Raw genomic sequence first — 19794 nt, forward strand, 5'->3', positions numbered from 1 at the left:
AACTCATGCGATCCTGAGCTTATTCCAAAGTATATGGTCATGTTACCGGAAATGACACAATCAAACTTCCGGAACACACATTTCACCCAAATCATCAAATAAGTAAAATATCAAACAAAATAATGACAAAAACATAATTATGGCAGTCACAAGGTTTATTTAAATGTGATAAAGTTCATTATTATCGTCAGTTATAGGACAGCTGGCTCAGGCTCATTACTGGAGGGAGGTGTCAGGTCTATCATGGCTTTTCTTCTTTGTAGTATTTTTTGGAATTCTTTCTCCATTGTTTTTTTTTTTCTTTTCATCCCGTTTGACGGTGAGCTGATCCGTCTTGGGTATAGAGCCATCCATCTTTCTTTTCCGATACCTAAAAGTATAAAGCATATTATATACATTTTCTAATTTGATAATCCCCAATAAATATGGTTTTGTGAACATACTATTCTAACACAATAGTTTAAAGCCTGTGACGTAAATCACTGTCAAGTTCAAGTGCACGGTCATGTGCCCCAAATTAGTGCTATGAAAACTGATCCATCGTCAGCAAGCCTAGAGGCCCATGCTGACGATAGGCACATTTTATTAATGGATTAAATAGGCCCGGGCCCTCAAGGTGTTAACATTAAATGTCACATACGATAACCGTCAACTATAAATATATTGTTTTAAAATCCCTATCATTATATGTGTTGTGTTTGGTGTTGACATTATACAACAACGATTTGAAGTAGTGACACTACTTGGACAGTGTTTCAGCCTAACTATGCCTGAGAACAAAATGGCATCTCTTATCCACTATGTGACAGGATAATACAGTATATATATTACAGTATTACTGACCTCTTTCTTTTCTCCTGTACTCCTCCAGGAGTTCTGGGTTACTTTTAATCTTTTGCCTGTGTTTCTGCAACCTCGCAGCTGCAGCTGCTTTCTTAGCTGTCACCCTGAAATAAAAAATAATCATAATATAAATCAATATTATGTCAACAGTCAAGTCTACAGAAAATTATCGGTTCTCTTTACCGCAACTGACTGATTTAGAGTCACAATAAACAAACAGTCCTAACAACACTAATGTTTAAACAATAACAGAGTTATGGTGGCTAAAAACCATGCGGTTCTCAAACAAATCTTACCTTTTAGGCCCCAAACACTCTATGCACCGCATGCAGCTCCATTTTAAATCTAAAGCTCCGCCTCCGCCTACTGTATCCGGATCTGTTGAATTCCGTCGGTCATTGGTCCGTCAGAGTGTGGCATCATCTGAAACAATCGGTGGTGGTTGTCCGTTGTTGGGAACTTAATTTGGGGTTTGTAGTCTCTAAATGTTTTGATGAATTGAACAAGGTGGACCGGAGTGTTTGGACCCTGTTGTAAACAAGTGTAATGCTTAATTGGGTCGTCCACTCACAGTTAAGTCTTTGTATTGAGTTGTGCTTGAAATGTATTGTAATTCTGCAAACTGTTTGTAAGTGCTAGTTTGTCAGCTTTCAACCTTGTCCATAACAAACCCACTGATGCACCCATTCTATGGGTTTAGGTGTACGCAGTTAGGAAGAACTTCATTGTCCACTTGTTACTTTATTTTGCTTTGCGTTTAATTCAAATAAAGTGCATAGACAGCATAGTACAAACGTCTTCCATGTTTACTGGTAAAAACCTTGTATCCACTAGGTGCATGCCTTCTCCCCCCACACCTGTCCATAATTAAACCCTTGGCCTGGGAGGCATGCCCGTCTGTGCCCAAAACAATAAATCAATTAGCCAATCATCTACCGAATATTCTAGGCTAATAAGGCTAAATAATAACAGAAATAATAATCAAAAAACACAGTGAATTGGCTTCTACACTGTTAATAAATATTTCAATCAATCAATCCTGAGCAGCACCGCCCTCTGCTGGTACAGAGGAGTATTTGTGGTTATAGGAATAGAAGGAGGACAAGTCATTTTCTACTGATGTGAAAAGGAAATCAACCTTCTGGATTTTATCAAGACAGTTGAAAATAACCACAACTCTCTCATCATTACCAACCTTTATTACAAGAATATACAGACAGAAACACTCTCCTAAAGTTGTGATTCCTGTCACCCCAGTGAGCTGAAGAGCCTACAGTACAGCAGTGGTTCACAAGGATTATTATTATTAATGTGTATATAGTGTAATTATACAGTATAAGTTTATAGAGAGGATCTTAATGTGTATACAGTGTAATTATACAGTATACATTTGCATATTTATAAAGTTACAATTGAATGTCTTTTAACTTTTTAAGACCTCTTTATTTACCAAATTGTCATATAAAGACAGGGGTAAACGTTGTGAAAATAGACGATCTACAAGCTCACAACACCTCGCAGTGCAAGGCAGTAACAAAAATATTAAATGTACAGTATTTGACAATTTGGTATAATTTCTTTGTGTGAAAATAAACAATCAAAGCATAACTATCATCTACCAATTAACCCACTAAGTAGTTCCTATACACTACGATCTCCCCTTTCTCTACAGAACACTGGTGAGGTTTTCAACTGAATACGAGGGTCAGGTGTCTTTAAACATGCCTACCATATCTTACACACCTCTGCTGTATGAAATACAGCCTTATAAGTAAAAGGACGACCAGAACTGTTCTTACCAAGACAATGAAGTGTTGTGTAATCAGAGGGGCCGTGAAGCCCTATCCCTGCATAGAGGGGTTGTGTGAAGGTGGTGTGAACTGTGTGGAGGAGGGTTGTTGTGTTGTCACCAACACTGTAGAAGGACAGAGTCCCTGCCTTGTGGTCCAGGAACACCCCCACCCTGGTAGAAGTGAAACTATACGTAGACCACCCATCTGGATAACCCTTGGGTGGAACTTTATTGGGTTCGGTATTAACATCTCTGGTGGTACTAGTAGGCTTCGTCACTTTGGTATCGATGCCGTTGTGTGTGAACCAGCAGTCGTCACCTAAGCATCTTAAACACCAGGACTTTGAATTTAATCCAAAGCCTGACTGAAAACGCTCATGTTTGTTGACGTCTTCATAAGCGACTGCTATATAAACCCATTCAGTCTCATTCCATTCTACTTCCAGGTAACAGCGTTCAGTCAGAGCCTCCCTACACAACACCTGGCGGTAAAATGAAAATCTCCTTGGATGATCAGCGTAGTGTTGGGGGTTTTTCTCTCTGGTCACCTTCCTGTTCTCCTCTGACAGGACGAGGTTGTCGTGTATCGTGTTCTTATCCAATGAGAGCGGACAGGAATCTGTGAGAACACACGACAAAACATGATGAACGTCAGTGTCATCAAGCTGTTTGTCAGAAAACACTCAGCCTGAACATGGACTCACATTGTAAGAGTTCCTCTCTGGTCTGAGGCTCTGCTGGATGTGAAACATCAGCTGGAGACTCTGGAGACACAAGACATGAGTCAGATGAAGAACACATCACTCTGAAGAATGACCTCAACTAAAGCATTGGTTCTGAACGTGTGGATTGTTGGTGTATCGAGTATCATGACAGCCTAAACATCAACTGTCTTCTGACTTTAACAAACTGTTTACTAAGATGGCTAGTTGACCATTCATCTGACGTGTGTGTGTGTGTGTGTAACCTGTGTGTGTGTGTGTGTGTGTGTGTGTGTGACCTGTGTGTGTGTGTGTGTGTGTGTGTGTGTGTGTGTGTGTGTGTGTGTGTGTGTGTAACCTGTGTGTGTGTGTGTGTAACCTGTGTGTGTGTGTGTGTGTGTGTGTGTGTGTGTGTGTGTAACCTGTGTGTGTGTGTGTGTAACCTGTGTGTGTGTGTGTGTGTGTGTGTGTGTGTGTGTGTGTGTAACCTGTGTGTGTGTGTGTGTGTGTGTGTAACCTGTGTGTGTCCAGGGTGTGTTGAGGACCAGATCCAGGTCGTCTCTCAGAGCAGACACATCTTCTCTCAGCTGAGTGAAGGAGCTCAGAGTGGACACGACATCACTGGGTAAGACTGGAGGTCCACTGGAGCTGGACGCACTCTGGACGCTCTGGAGAGAACACATTCATAATAGTATTCATTATTATTATTATATTGCTTCGTAATCCTTTTCATACCAAGGGCCATTACATTAATATGTAATTGGCCACAGACCCCCATCAGAAAATATTGTCTGCCAGACAAGGTTAGTGTAAGTGTAAAGATATTACACTTTTCTTTTTTTAAATAGCACATGTACAGTACAAGGTCAAACGTGTCGATTGGTGACACGTTGTGAGCTTGTAGATCTGCTATTTTCAAATAACCAACATATTTAGGTTTAAAGTGGTTTAAATGGTTTAACCTAAACCATGATGTCATCGGTGTGGGACAGAACCTGAATGAAATGCGTGATGTCATCGGTGTGGGACAGCTGGTCCAGGTCAACGCGTGTCCTCTCCAGCTGTGCGATGTCTTCCTCCAGCCGTCTCAGGACGTCCTCCACCTGGGACACGGCTGTCTTCTCCTGCTGTCTGATCAGGTCTTCAACCTGGCGGTGTCTTCTGTCCACGCTCGCCTTCATCTCTGAGAACATCTGCTCACTGGCCTCCACGGCTGCTTCTGCCGAGCTCTGATTAACACACAGACAGACAGACAGACAGACAGACAGACAGACAGTCAGTCACGCATGTTCGTGTCACTTGGTGCAACCGTATGTGGACTTCATGTCTGTTATACAGTTCTAAAACCTTTTAATTTCAAGGGTAATATTTGTAGCTGTACATAATATTCTATGGACTGCAGAACATCAGGAACTACTGAGTAGTCACAGACATTGAAGCTCTATGGCTACAAGTCCACTTGCCTAATATTAAATCTATGTTGCTGTTACAGAACACCGGATTCCAATTCTCAGTACCTAAGCAGGGTATGTGAACTGGTGGACAGAGCAGCAGACAGTAATAGGGAATTGTATAACTTGCAGATATGAATATTAACTGGTTCTCTCCAACATGCTCACTTAAGAAAACCCTCCATGCTATTGCAGATACATGTAATTTAACACAGTTAGAAAACAAGCCAACAAGAACACAAATAACAATGAATGGCATCTCCTCCACCTGTATTGATCATATCTTTACAAATGCAGCTGATCTAAGCTCAAAGGTGATTTCTGTTGAATTTGGATGCACTGACCACAACATAGTAGCTTTTACGAGAAAGGCAAAAATCCCAAAAGTAATTTACAAAAGATCCTTTAAAAACTTCAGGGAGGGCTCATTTCTAGAAGAACTTGAAAACATACCATGGCATACTGTAGGTGAAGAGGAAAATCCAGAGATAGCTTTGAATTTGTTTATGCAGTTATTTCTGTCAATAGCTGACAACCAGTTAGAAAACATACTGTTAAATCTGTAAGAGCACCTTGGATTGATAATTAAATTAAAGACTGCATGGCTTTAAGAAATACTGCTAAGAAAAAGGCAAGTGAATCTGGCTGTCTGGCAGATCTACTGTAAATCAAGAAATAATGTTACAAAAATGAATAGGAAGAAAAATAAATGTTATTATCAAACAAGGATAAATGAAATCAAATCGGACAGTAAAATGCTGTGGAAAACTTTTAACAATGCTCTGGGTAGGGGCTCTAATCCTTCATTGAGGTGGACGGGGCTTTTATCACTAAGCCATATGACATAGCTCAATACTTTAACAACCTTTTCACCAGCAAAGTAGAAAGGTTAAGAAAGGATATGTCTTGTAATGATGTGCATTGTGTTCCCTCTATATCAGACAAAATTATGAATAATAAGTCCTGTATGTTTAGTTTTTAACCCATCAGCTCTGAGGTGGTGGAGAAACTGTTACTTTCAATACACAGTGAGAAGTCTGCAGGCCTGGATAACCTTGATGGCAAGTTACTGAAGCTTGCTGTACACCTGGTAACTAATACACCTGGTAATACACCTGGTAACTAATCCAATTACTCACATTTCTAACCAAAGCTTGATGTGGGGGGTGTGTCCACAAATATGGAAGGAAGCTAAAGTTATTCCAATACCAAAAGATTCTAAAACAAAAATCACAGGGGTTAACAGCCGCCCTATTAGCATTCTGCCAGTTCTTGCTACATTAATGGAAAAATATGTATTTAACCAAATTCAATCATAATTCTCTGAAAATGTATTGAATACTGACTTTCAACACGCCTATAGAGATGGTCTTTCTACATGTACAGCACTGACACAGTTAATAGATGACTGTCTAATGAATGTGGATTCTAAGAGACTAGTGGGGTCTGTACTGTTAGATTTTAGTGCCGCGTTTGACATTATTGATCACAATCTATTGCTTGACAAACTTTCATGTTATGGTTTTACCTTATCTGCACTAAGGTGGATAAAAAGCTATTTATCCAGCAGATCACAGATAGTATACTATAATGGGAGTCTCTCAGACACTAAACATATTCACTGTGGAATTCCACAAGGAAGTTGCTTAGGTCCTTTGTTGTTCACTATATTTACAAATGAAATGCCACTGGTCATAGACAGGGCCAATATAGCCATGTATTCTGACGACACTTCTTTGTATATGTCTGCCACTAATGTGGAAGATCTGTCTGTAGCTCTTAACAAGGAACTACAGAACATACCAGAGTGGGTGGTGAACAATAGGATGGCCCTGAACATCTCAAAGACTAAATCCATTGTATTTGGATCACAGCATTATGCTCAAGTCAAAACCCAAATTTAATCTGAATCTGAGCGATCTAGCAGTTGAGCAGGTAGATGAAACAAAACTACTTAGGGTTACATTAGACAGTCATCTAACATGGTCTACTCATATTCAAAACATAACTAAGAAAATGGGAGGGGGTTTGTCCATGATTAGGAGATGTGCTGAGTTTTTAACTCCAACATCTGCTGTCCAGGTCATCCAGGCACTAGTGATATCCCACCTTGACTATTGTCCAGTTGTGTGGTCCAATGCAGCTAAAAAGGACCTGCGTAAATTACAAATAGCCCAGAACAAGGCAGCTCGCCTTGCCCTGAACTGCAATACTAGATCTAGTACACTGTTAAATCATCAGAAGCTGTCATGGCTGTTGGTGGAGCAGAGATTAGCTGCCAGTCTGGCTGGATTTTTTAGGAACATTTGTTCAAATAAAAAACCAAAATGCTTATATAAAAATATAAATTATACCAGTGATAGACATATTATACATAATACCAGACATGTTGCAATGGGTCGATTTACAGTGCCTAAGCCAAGAACTGATGCAATGAAGAATACAGTCATGTACAGGGCAATGACTTTCTGGAACTCTCTACCAGTATGCATCACAGAAATTAAGGGTAAAAGGCATTTTAAGAAAAGACTAAGGGACTTTTTATTATATGGTAAATTGTAATTCTGTTTATGTCAATATACCAGTTAATGTAATCTAGAGTGAATGCACTAACCGTGGTTGTTATGCTTTAATGTATTTCTTTTGTGATATCTGTAATGTTGTTTTTATTTCAATTTTTGTATGTATATTATTCTGTGAGGACCCCAGGGAGAATAGCTGTTGCCAGGTGTAACAGCTAATGGGGATCCTAAATAAACTAAACTAAATTAAGTAACAGAACATCAGGAACTACTGAGTAGTCACAGTAAGTAACAGAACATCAGGAACTATTAGCTAGCCTGATGTGAACTCTGACCTTCAGGTTCTCCATGACCTCTCTCAGCTCTTTCACTTCCTTCTTTCTCTCCTGGATCTTCTGCTGGAGGTTTTGCTGACTCGTCCCCAACTGTTTCTGCAAGAGAAAGATTGGATTCACACACAACGTGAAGACACAGTTGACACAATACCTTCATTTATACACCGATCGAGAAAGATTGGATTCACACACAACGTGAAGACACAGTTGACACAATACCTTCATTTATACACCGATAGCGGGGCAGCTCTGCTACTCTCTCTTTGTGTGATAGTGCTGCTCAATTAATCAAAAAGAAGATGCAATCTTTGTGAAGAATGGTGCAGCACTAGATGGCTGTTCAATTCATTTGAGTTACTCTTATGTTTTTGTTTATGCTTTTTGAATAAATATTTTCATGGAAAAAATGACAACGTGTGAGAATCGTGATCTCAATTCTTGTGGAGGAAAATCGAGATTCACAGATGAGCAAGAATCGTGCAGCACCAGGAGGTCTGCCTTCTCATGTATTAAAAATGAGAGGTTTGCCCAAACATTGTGAAAATAGCAGATCTACAAACTCACACCTCCTCGCGTTGAGAGGCGCTGTGAGCTTGTAGATCGGCTATTTTCACAAATTGTATCTGTGGAAACGACCTTAAACTGAATGCCTGGACTCCTGCATTTCTTTGTGGTACCTGTCTCCTCTCTACGGTACCTGTCTGTGGCTCCTCTCTACGGTACCTGTCTGTGTCTCCTCTCTATGGTACCTGTCTGTGGCTCCTCTCTACGGTACCTGTCTGTGTCTCCTCTCTATGGTACCTGTATGTGGCTCCTCTCTACGGTACCTGTCTGTGTCTCCTCTCTATGGTACCTGTCTGTGGCTCCTCTCTACGGTACCTGTCTGTGGCTCCTCTCCGCGGCCGCTGACACCGTGTCGTGGCCCTTGTGTTCATCCATGGCACACAGGTAGCAGATGAACTGCTGGTCCGTGCGACAGAACACCTCCATGGGCTTGTCGTGGTGTTTGGAGCACACGCTGTGGTGCAGGCGGGCCGCGGGCGTGGGCGTGGCCGGGACCAGCTTGTGGTGCTTCTTAAATGCAGGAACATTGTGGTGAGGCTGGAGGTGAGCGTCGCAGTAGGACAGCTCACACCCCAGACAGGACGTCACGGCTTTGTGGCGTCTGCTCTCGGGGCAAAGGTCACAGGCTACGTCGGCAGGCCCGGCGTAGAGCGGAGCGGCAGAGACAGAAGACCGCTGAACATCTGGAGTCCTCAGTTTCTCCACAAGCTGCGAATAGATTCAGATTCACTTTATTGTCACAAAGTCTCTCTGCATTCTGTGATCCTATAGTTTACTGTCTCTCTGCATTCTATGATCCTATAGTTTACTGTCTCTCTGCATTCTATGATCCTATAGTTTACTGTCTCTCTGCATTCTGTGATCCTATAGTTTACTGAGACGCTACACTGTCTCTCTGCATTCTATGATCCTATAGTTTACTGAGATGCTACACTGTCTCTCTGCATTCTGTGATCCTATAGTTTACTGTCTCTCTGCATTCTATGATCCTATAGTTTACTGTCTCTCTGCATTCTATGATCCTATAGTTTACTGTCTCTCTGCATTCTATGGTCCTATAGTTTACTGAGACACTACGCTGTCTCTCTGCATTCTATATGATCCTATAGTTTACTGAGACACTACACTGTGTCTCTGCATTCTATGATCCTATAGTTTACTGAGACGCTACACTGTCTCTCTGCATTCTATGATCCTATAGTTTACTGAGACACTACACTGTGTCTCTGCATTCTATGATCCTATAGTTTACTGAGACACTACACTGTCTCTCTGCATTCTGTGATCCTATAGTTTACTGAGACACTACACTGTCTCTCTGCATTCTGTGATCCTATAGTTTACTGAGACACTACACTGTCTCTCTGCATTCTATGATCCTATAGTTTACTGAGACACTACACTGTCTCTCTGCATTCTATGATCCTATAGTTTACTGAGACACTACACTGTCCCTCTGCATTCTACTGTATGTACATGTTTACCTTGCCAATTGGAACTGAAGTCCTATAATGTCCTATAAATGTTAGAGGAGCACACCTGTTCTCCAGACCGGCAGAAAAAATCTGGGTGTGGAAGCGAATGGCCACTCACTCCTACCCCAACACTCATGTGCCGTTTAGCAAGGCACTGAAACCACAACAGGTTGTGTGTGTGTGTGTGTGTGTAAATGATGCATTTATAGAGCGCCTTTATCCAAGGCGCTTTACATAGATTGTGCATTACATTCACCCATTCACACACCAATGGCAGAGGAAAACATTACAACCTGCACATCAGGAGCAATTAGGGGGTTCAGAGTCTTGCTCAAGGACCTCGACAGTAACTCTGGGGGATCCCACAGGGATGGGACTGGGAACCTCACGGTTCTCACCCAGCTGCTCTACCGGCCACTCTACCCCTGAGCCACTGCCGCCACTGTGTGTGTCGTTGTAACTACCACCGTTAATGTAGTGTAGAGTAGACACTGATAAAGAAATGATAAGACAGATACGTCACATGACAGACACAGGATCATCATGTTATCTGAACACTGTGTCTGCTCTGACCTTTGACCTCTGCTCACGTTGTTTTACAACATCTTGCATAAGTATTCAGAGTTCTTTAAAAATATATATCAGTTATTTCTGCAGTATAAATGATGCTATACATTCTATCCAACGTGTAAACAGTACATAGCCTAATACGTCTTCAGAGCCAAAAGCCAAAAATATGAACTCTTAGTGATTATTGAATGCGTCAGGCAGCTTGGTACAAGTTCACTTCCTGAACATGACACTGGTACAGACTAGTACTGATTTCAGATCAGCCTGTAGCACTTGACCTAGTTTTGACAACCATCCTGTGATTTTTCCTCATCTTTGGAGTTAGGTTAGCTAGCATGTAATTAAACAGACGCTAGATTCATTGTTTACAATAGACTGACAACTTAAAGAAAAAAGAAAAAAAAGAAGAAACATTTACTTACTCCACCATTCATGATAACATTCCAAGTGATCAGTAAAGTCATGTTATTATTCAGCTCTAGCATTAATACAAGACTTATAATAGCTTTCATATAATATACTAAAGTCTCACTTTGCCTGTTGCTTTGCCACTCGATGTGCCATTCACTTTAAGCATGCGCATACCCTCTATTTTCAAAGTCTTTGGAGTTTAGTTCAAAATAGCCTTTGTACTTTCGCACATCTACAAAACGCTCAGATTTAAAATATAAATAGATTACCCAATGCCACGGATGTTACAATCATGTACGGCTGATCAGAAGTACCCGTATAGTCCGTATTGTTCAATAAAAAGCATTTTAATCCCATCTGTGTAAATTTTTACTCAAAGAGTTATATCAGAGTGCATTACACCTCCCAACCGATAGGGTCGCGCAGTTGAAAGTATACAGAGAAAATGGCCAGCGATCGGATTAAAAGGCTTGTTATTGAACAATAAATAATATACAGGTACTTCTGATCGACCGTACATAATTAAGACATTCGTGGCCATAGATTAAGCACTTTACATTTGAAATATGAACGTTTATGTAGATATACGGACGTCAAGTGCGAAAGAGCAAAGATTATTTTAACTAAACTCCAAGTCTAAAGCCTGGTGTGCGAAATAAATCCAAGTCTACTTCATATCTCTCTCTTCTAGTCTGATGTTCATCAGAATGATCACCTCAGCCAGCATGTGGTTCCTCCCCAGAGCAGGCCGTGGACAGAAGCTCTCCCCACACTGAGGACAGCTGGACAGTCTCTTCTCCTCGGCCTCCTGGTCCCAGGCTCCTTCGATGCAGCCAAAGCAGTAGTTGTGTCCGCAGGGCAGAGTCACTGGCTCCTTCAGCACCTCCACGCACAGAGAACAACTGAACAACTGGTCCTGGTCCACGACTAGAGACATTTTACTGACTGATGGGTCACCTCTCTGTGGAGAATGACTGATGACTGAGACTAACGTGAGTTCCCAGAACAAAGGTTCTCCCATAAAAACAGGAGGGCGAGGCTGAACAAACATTAAAGGATACCTTTAACCCTGTAAAACCCAGTGTTGCTTTTCGGTAACATTTTTATTTTAATGAATTACTTAATTATTGTTATTTTTTTCTGTTCTTTTTTCACCTAAACGTCATCATTGATGTTCATTGCAATGCCATTGGTCATGATATTTGCATATAAATACCCCCCACAGAGGCTGAAATTCACACAAATTAAAAGATTCTGGACTAATTATGAATTTTTAACAATTGTTAACCTATGACATTTGACCTTTAACCCTAATAAAAGTAAGTAAAATAATTGTAATATAATTATGTTTTTTTCTTATCATTAGAATGTCTAGAACATGTTTTTTTTCATTATTGTGAAAGATATCCCCCAAATGTAAATTATTAATTTATTATATTATTATATAATTATTATAAATGTGCATAAAACTTTCATCAAGCCTTTTACATATTTTTTGTGGATTTTATCAAGACAGTTGAAAATAACAACAACTCTCATCATTACCAACCTTTATTATAAGAATATACAGACAGAAACACTCTCCTAAAGTTGTGATTGCTGTCCTCCCAGTGAGCTGAAGAGCCTACAGTACAGCAGTGGTTCACAAAGATTATTATTATTAATGTGTATACAGTGTAATTATACAGTATAAGTTTATAGAGAGGATCTTAATATGTATACAGTGTAATTATACAGTAAGTGTATAGGGATCTGCACATTTATAAAGTTACAATTTAATGTCTTTTAAGACCTCTTTATTTACCAAATTGGCCAAATTGTCAAATAAAGACAGTAAACGTGAAAATAGACGATCTACAAGCTCAAAATCGCCTCGCAGTGCAATGCAGTAAAAAAAAAGCATCTACAATTAACCCACTAAGTAGTTCCTATACAATATGATCTCCCCTTTCTCTACAGAACACTGGTGAGGTTTTCAACTGAATACGAGGGTCAGGTGTCGTTAAACATGCCTACCATATCTTACACACCTCTGCTGTATGAGTTACACCCCAATCCTCAAAATATTTATCACTGCTCTTAGGACTATAAAGTCCTGTTTTAACAGAGGGGCCGTGAAGCCCTATCCCTGCATAGAGGGGTTGTGTGAAGGTGGTGTGAACTGTGTGGAGGAGGGTTGTTGTGTTGTCACCAACACTGTAGAAGGACAGAGTCCCTGCCTTGTGGTCCAGGAACACCCCCACCCTGGCGAGTACTGACAATTTAGTATCGATGCCGTTGTGTGTGAACCAGCAGTCGTCATCTAAGCATCTTAAACACCAGGACTTTGAATTGAATCCAAAGCTCGACTGAAAACGCTCATGTTTGTCGATGTCATCATAACAGACTGCTATATAAATCCGTGAATTATCTTTCCATTCTACTTCCCAGTAACCACGTTCACTCAGACTCTCCCTACAAACCACCTGAGGGTAACATGTAAATCTCTTTGGGTGATCTGGGTGATAGCACACCGGTCGAGCGGTAAGTCTTCTGGTGGTCACCTTCCTGTTCTCCTCTGACAGGACGAGGTTGTCATGCATTGTGTTTGCATCCAGTGAGAGCGGACAGGAATCTGTGAGAACACACGACGAAGCATGATGAACGTCAGTGTCATCTAGCTGTTTGTCAGAAAACACTCAGCCTGAACATGGACTCACATTGTAAGAGTTCCTCTCTGGTCTGAGGCTCTGCTGGATGTGAAACATCAGCTGGAGACTCTGGAGACAAGAAATTAGTCAGATGAAGAACACATCACTCTGAAGAATGACCTCAACTAAAGCATTGGTTCTGAACGTGTGGATTGTCGGTGTATCGAGTATCGTGACAGCCTAAACATCAACTGTCTTCTGACTTTAACAAACTGTTTACTAAGATGGCTGGTTGACCATTCATCTGACGTGTGTGTGTGTGTGTGTGTGTGTGTGTGTGTGTGTGTAACCTGTGTGTGTCCAGGGTGTGTTGAGGACCAGATCCAGGTTGTCTCTCAGAGCAGACACATCTTCTCTCAGCTGAGTGAAGGAGCTCAGAGTGGACACGACATCACTGGGTAAGACTGGAGGTCCACTGGAGCTGGACGCACTCTGGACGCTCTGGAGAGAACACATTCATAATAGTATTAATAATTATTATTATTGTAATATTGCTTCGTAATCCTTTTCATACCAAGGGCCATTATATTAATATGTATTTGGCCACAGACCCCCATCAGAAAGAAATGTCAAGTGACCCTCATAGCTCATACGAGGTTTGTGTTATTAAAAATATAATTACTCTTTCAGCGCCACCTGGTGGTCACCAGTTTAGGCTTTGAGTGCCAATTCTCCCATTATAAAGAAAGAAAAAAATTGTAATTCTATTATGCATGTAATGTGCATAATCACCTGTACACCAGATTAGAGGAATTTTCTAAATATGGAATTCCCAAGGGATCACGTCTTGTCGTCCGTGGCATCCGGTACAAAATTGGCAATTAGACGTCTTGACGTTTATGGCTCTTAAATTTAAAAGCACAATACAATATGTACAGTACATGGTCAAACGTGTCAATTGGTGACACGTTGTGAGCTTCTGCTATTTTCAAATAACCAACATATTTAGGTTTAAAGTGGTTTAAATGGTTTAACCTAAACCATGATGTCATCAGTGTGGGACAGAACCTGAATGAAATGCGTGATGTCATCGGTGTGGGACAGAACCTGAATGAAATGCGTGATGTCATCGGTGTGGGACAGCTGGTCCAGGTCAGCGCGTGTCCTCTCCAGCTGTGCGATGTCTTCCTCCAGCCGTCTCAGGACGTCCTCCACCTGGGACACGGCTGTCTTCTCCTGCTGTCTGATCAGGTCTTTAACCTGGCGGTGTCTTCTGTCCACGCTCGCCTTCATCTCTGAGAACATCTGCTCACTGGCCTCCACGGCTGCTTCCGCCGAGCTCTGATTAACACACAGACAGACAGTCACGCATGTTCGTGTCACTTGGTGCAACCGTATGTGGACTTCATGTCTGTTATACAGTTACAATACCAGTGGTTCTAAAACCTTTTAATTTCAAGGGTAATATTTGTAGCTGTACATAATGTTCTATGGACTGCAGAACATCAGGAACTACTGAGTAGTCACAGACATTGAAGCTCTATGGCTACAAGTCCACTTGCCTAATATTAAACCTATGTTGCTGTTACAGACCACCGGATTCCAGTGTAAGTGTGCAGTGTATGTGAAATAGTGGACAGAGCATCAGACAGTAATAGGGAATTGTATATACTAACTTGCAGATATGAATATTAACTGGTTTTCTCCAACATGCTCACTTAAGAAAACCCTCCATGCTATTGCAGATACATGTAATTTAACACAGTTAGTAAACAAGCCAACAAGAACACAAATAACAATAAATGGCATCTCCTCCACCTGTATTGATCATTATCTTTACAAATGCAGCTGATCTAAGCTCGAAGGTGATTTCTGTTGAATTTGGATGCACTGACCACAACATAGTAGCTTTTACGAGAAAGGCAGAAATCCCAAAAGCGGTTCCAAAAGTAATTTACAAAAGATCCTTTAAAAACTTCAGGGAGGGCTCATTTCTAGAAGAACTTGAAAACATACCATGGCATACTGTAGGTGAAGAGGAAAATCCAGAGATAGCTTTGAATTTGTTTATGCAGTTATTTCTGTCAATAGCTGACAAGCATGCTCCAGTTAGAAAACATACTGTTAAATCTGTAAGAGCACCTTGGATTGATAATGAAATTAAAGACTGCATGGCTTTAAGAAATACTGCTAAGAAAAAGGCAAGTGAATCTGGCAGTCTGGCTGACTGGCAGAAATAATGTTACAAAAATGAATAGGAAGAAAAAGAAATGTTATTATCAAACAAGGATAAATGAAATCAAATCGGACAGTAAAATGCTGTGGAAAACTTTTAACAATGCTCTGGGTAGGGGCTCTAATAGGGCTTCCTCCTTCATTGAGGTGGATGGGGCTTTTATCACTAAAGGCCTATTCATAGTCTGGATTTTCGGTGGTAAGGTGACCACCGCTCCGGTGGTGAGCTGACCACTGGAGCTGAAATAACGTTGAGCGGTGGTGAGTAAAAACAGAGAGAAGGGCTGGAGCGGTGGCGGTGGTTTGGTCTTCACCGCGGCTTGTGATGTCATGTTGTAGTTCGGTGGTCACCCCACCACCGAAAGTCCAGACTATGTATGAGCCTTTAGCCAATATAGCCATGTATTCTGACGACACTTCTTTGTATATGTCTGCCACTAATGTGGAAGATCTGTCTGTAGCTCTTAACAAGAACTACAGAACATACCAGAGTGGGTGGTGAACAATAGGATGGTCCTGAACATCTCAAAGACTAAATCCATTGTATTTGGATCACAGCATTATGCTCAAGTCAAAACCCAAATTGAATCTGAATCTGAGCAATCTAGCAGTTGAGCAGGTAGATGAAACAAAACTACTTGGGGTTACCGTACATTAGACAGTCATCTAACATGGTCTACTCGTATTCAAAACATAACTAAGAAAATGGGAGGGGGTTTGTCCATGATTAGGAGATGTGCTGAGTTTTTAACTCCAACATCTGTCCAGGTCATCCAGGCACTAGTGATATCCCACCTTGACTATTGTCCAGTTGTGTGGTCCAATGCAGCTAAAAAGGACCTGCGTAAATTACAAATAGCCCAGAACAAGGCAGCTCGCCTTGCCCTGAACTGCAATACTAGATCTAGTACACTGTTAAATCATCAGAAGCTGTCATGGCTGTTGGTGGAGCAGAGATTAGCTGCCAGTCTGGCTGGATTTTTTAGGAACATTTGTTCAAATAAAAAACCAAAATGCTTATATAAAAATATTAATTATACCAGTGATAGACATATTATACATAATACCAGACATGTTGCAATGGGTCGATTTACAGTGCCTAAGCCAAGAACTAATGCAATGAAGAATACAGTCATGTACAGGGCAATGACTTTCTGGAACTCTCTACCAGTATGCATCACAGAAATTAAGGGTAAAAGGCATTTTAAGAAAAGACTGAAGGACTTTTTATTATATGGTAAATTGTAATTCTGTTTATGTCAATATACCAGTTAATGTAATCTAGAGTGAATGCACTAACCGTGGTTGTTATGCTTTAATGTATTTATTTTGTGATATCTGTTGTTGGTGACAGCTATATGGGTCACGTGGTGTTGTGTGCTACTGGCCTACGTCACTCATAGAAAGTCAGCTGTTGGCAGGGCGGAATTTTCATGAATGGAGAGAGAGAGGGGGTGAACGGGGAAGGTCCAACTTTGTTGACCGTAATCGCTATTTGCTATGCTGTGATTCACTGTGGTAATGTTTTAACTTTAATAAACTACAACAAAAGCAGTACCCTGGCCTGGAGCAGTGATTCTCATGCAGACAACGACTAAGCAGCGAGTCTGACAACTAAAATGTTTCCCCGATTTAGCCTCTCGGCGTCATACGATATAGACGCCATACATTTGTAATGTTGTTTTTATTTCAATTTATTTATTTCAGGAAGAATAGCTGTTGCCAGGTGTAACAGCTAATGGGGATCCTAAATTAACTAAACTAAACTAAGTAACAGAACATCAGGAACTACTGAGTAGTCACAGTAAGTAACAGAACATCAGGAACTATTAGCTAGCCTGATGTGAACTCTGACCTTCAGGTTCTCCATGACCTCTCTCAGCTCTTTCACTTCCTTCTTTCTCTCCTGGATCTTCTGCTGGAGGTTTTTCTGACTCGTCCCCAACTGTTTCTGCAAGAGAAAGATTGGATTCACACACAACGAGAAGACACAGTTGACACAATACGTTAATTTATACACCGATAGAGAAAGATTGGATTCACACACAACGTGAAGACACAGTTGACACAATACCTTCATTTATACACCGATAGAGAAAGATTGGATTCACACACAACGTGAAGACACAGTTGATACAATACCTTCATTTATACACCGATAGCGGGGCAGCTGTGCTACTCTCTCTTTGATGTGTGATAGTGCTGCTGTGCTCAATTAATCAAAAATAAGATGGAGATCTAGATTCAATCTAATTTTGTGAAGAATGGTGCAGCACTAGATGGCTGTCCAATTCATTTTAGTTACTCTTATGTTTTTGTTTATGCTTTTTGAATAAATATTTTCATGGAAGAAATGACAATCGTGATCTCAATTCTTGTGGAGGAAAATCGAGATTCACAGATGAGCAAGAATGGTGCAGCACCAGGAGGTCTGCCTTCTCATGTATTAAAAATGAGAGGTTTGCTCAAACATTGTGAAAATAGCAGATTTACAAACTCACACCTCCTCGCGTTGAGAGGCGTTGTGAGCTTGTAGATTTTCACGCTCTTATCTGTGGAACCGAGTCAACCTTAACCCATTCTGACCTGAGATCAGATTCATACGAGGTTTCCGCCGGACACACACTGGTCTGATGAACCCATTCTGACCTGAGATCAGATTCTAAAACTGTCAGTCGTTCTTCGATTTTTTTCAAAAATAGCAGACCTACAAGCTCGTATCGCGCCACTCGGTGGCGCGATATGAGCTTGTAGATCTGCTATTTTTAAATAGCTAAAGCATAACATGATGCTGACACCAAAATGGGTGCCCGTCAGAACTGAATGCCTGAACTCCTGCATTTCCTTGCGGTACCTGTCTGTGGCTCCTCTCTACGGTACCTGTCTGTGGCTTCTCTCTATGGTACCTGTCTGTCGCTCCTCTCTATGGTACCTGTCTGTCGCTCCTCTCTACGGTACCGGTCTGTCGCTCCTCTCTACGGTACCCGTCTGTGGCTCCTCTCTAAGGTACCTGTCTGTCGCTCCTCTCTACGGTACCTGTCTGTGGCTCCTCTCTTTTTTTAATATATTTTTTTTATCCCACGATTTTGTAACCCATTTTTCACCCCTGTGTCAATCATCTAATGTGATCCTGGGCTCTACACACCCTCCACCAACCTAGTCCCCATATATGGGGGACAAGGGGAGAGCAACGGACTTGAACTCATGCTTCCTTCATGCCTGAGTGTCCAAGTTGCTCCTTTACACCTGACAGGGGGGAGTTTCCCTGGTTGGACGTAGAGCGTGGAAGGAACACGTTATTCCAACCAGTTCCTTTCCCTGCTCCTCTCTATGGTACCTGTCTGTGTCTCCTCTCTACGGTACCTGTCTGTGGCTCCTCTCTACGGTACCTGTCTGTGGCTCCTCTCTACGGTACCTGTCTGTGGCTCCTCTCTACGGTACCTGTCTGTGGCTCCTCTCTACAGTACCTGTCTGTGGCTCCTCTCTACAGTACCTGTCTGTGGCTCCTCTCCGCGGCCGCTGACACCGTGTCGTGGCCCTTGTGTTCATCCATGGCACACAGGTAGCAGATGAACTGCTGGTCCGTGCGACAGAACACCTCCATGGGCTTGTCGTGGTGTTTGGAGCACACGCTGTGGTGCAGGCGGGCCGCGGGCGTGGGCGTGGCCGGGACCAGCTTGTGGTGCTTCTTAAATGCAGGAACATTGTGGTGAGGCTGGAGGTGAGCGTCGCAGTAGGACAGCTCACACCCCAGACAGGATGTCACGGCTTTGTGGCGTCTGCTTTCGGGGCAAAGGTCACAGGCTACGTCGGCAGGCCCGGCGTAGAGCGGAGCGGCAGAGACGGAAGACCGCTGAACATCTGGAGTCCTCAGTTTCTCCACATGCTGCGAATAGATTCAGATTCACTTTATTGTCACAAAGTCTCTCTGCATTCTATGATCCTATAGTTTACCGAGACGCTACACTGTCTCTCTGCATTCTATGATCCTATAGTTTACTGAGACGCTACACTGTCTCTCTGCATTCTGTGATCCTATAGTTTACTGTCTCTCTGCATTCTATGATCCTATAGTTTACTGTCTCTACGCATTCTATGATCCTATAGTTTACTGTCTCTCTGCATTCTATGATCCTATAGTTTACCGAGACACTACACTGTCTCTGCATTCTATGATCCTATAGTTTACTGTCTCTCTGCATTCTATGATCCTATAGTTTACTGAGACGCTACACTGTCTCTCTGCATTCTATGATCCTATAGTT

The 19794-nt window shown here is 41.7% G+C and overlaps 2 protein-coding genes across 2 annotated transcripts; both read right to left on the reverse strand.

The window, feature by feature from the left end:
- Positions 1–2117: 2117 nt before the first annotated feature.
- LOC310875796 (E3 ubiquitin-protein ligase TRIM47-like) lies at positions 2118–11650 on the reverse strand. Its single transcript, XM_083789169.1, has 7 exons — positions 11380–11650; positions 8524–8916; positions 7645–7740; positions 4332–4565; positions 3854–4004; positions 3340–3399; positions 2118–3254 (listed from the first exon to the last, which is right to left on the reverse strand). Exons 1-7 carry the CDS (start codon positions 11599–11601, stop codon positions 2569–2571), a joined length of 1842 nt encoding a protein of 613 aa, XP_083645295.1. The 5' UTR covers positions 11602–11650; the 3' UTR covers positions 2118–2568.
- Positions 11651–12676: 1026 nt separating this feature from the next.
- LOC310875979 (tripartite motif-containing protein 16-like) lies at positions 12677–18421 on the reverse strand (the record flags this gene model as incomplete). The annotated part of the gene is made up of 6 exons (XM_083789428.1): positions 18410–18421; positions 17385–17480; positions 14402–14635; positions 13645–13795; positions 13364–13423; positions 12677–13278 (listed from the first exon to the last, which is right to left on the reverse strand). Exons 2-6 carry the CDS (start codon positions 17397–17399, stop codon positions 12677–12679), a joined length of 1062 nt encoding a protein of 353 aa, XP_083645554.1. The 5' UTR covers positions 17400–17480; positions 18410–18421.
- Between the last annotated feature and the right edge of the window lie 1373 nt (positions 18422–19794).

Source organism: Protomyctophum parallelum, assembly GCF_964188405.1.
Source record: "Protomyctophum parallelum genome assembly, chromosome: 18".
NCBI lineage: Eukaryota > Metazoa > Chordata > Actinopteri > Myctophiformes > Myctophidae > Protomyctophum > Protomyctophum parallelum.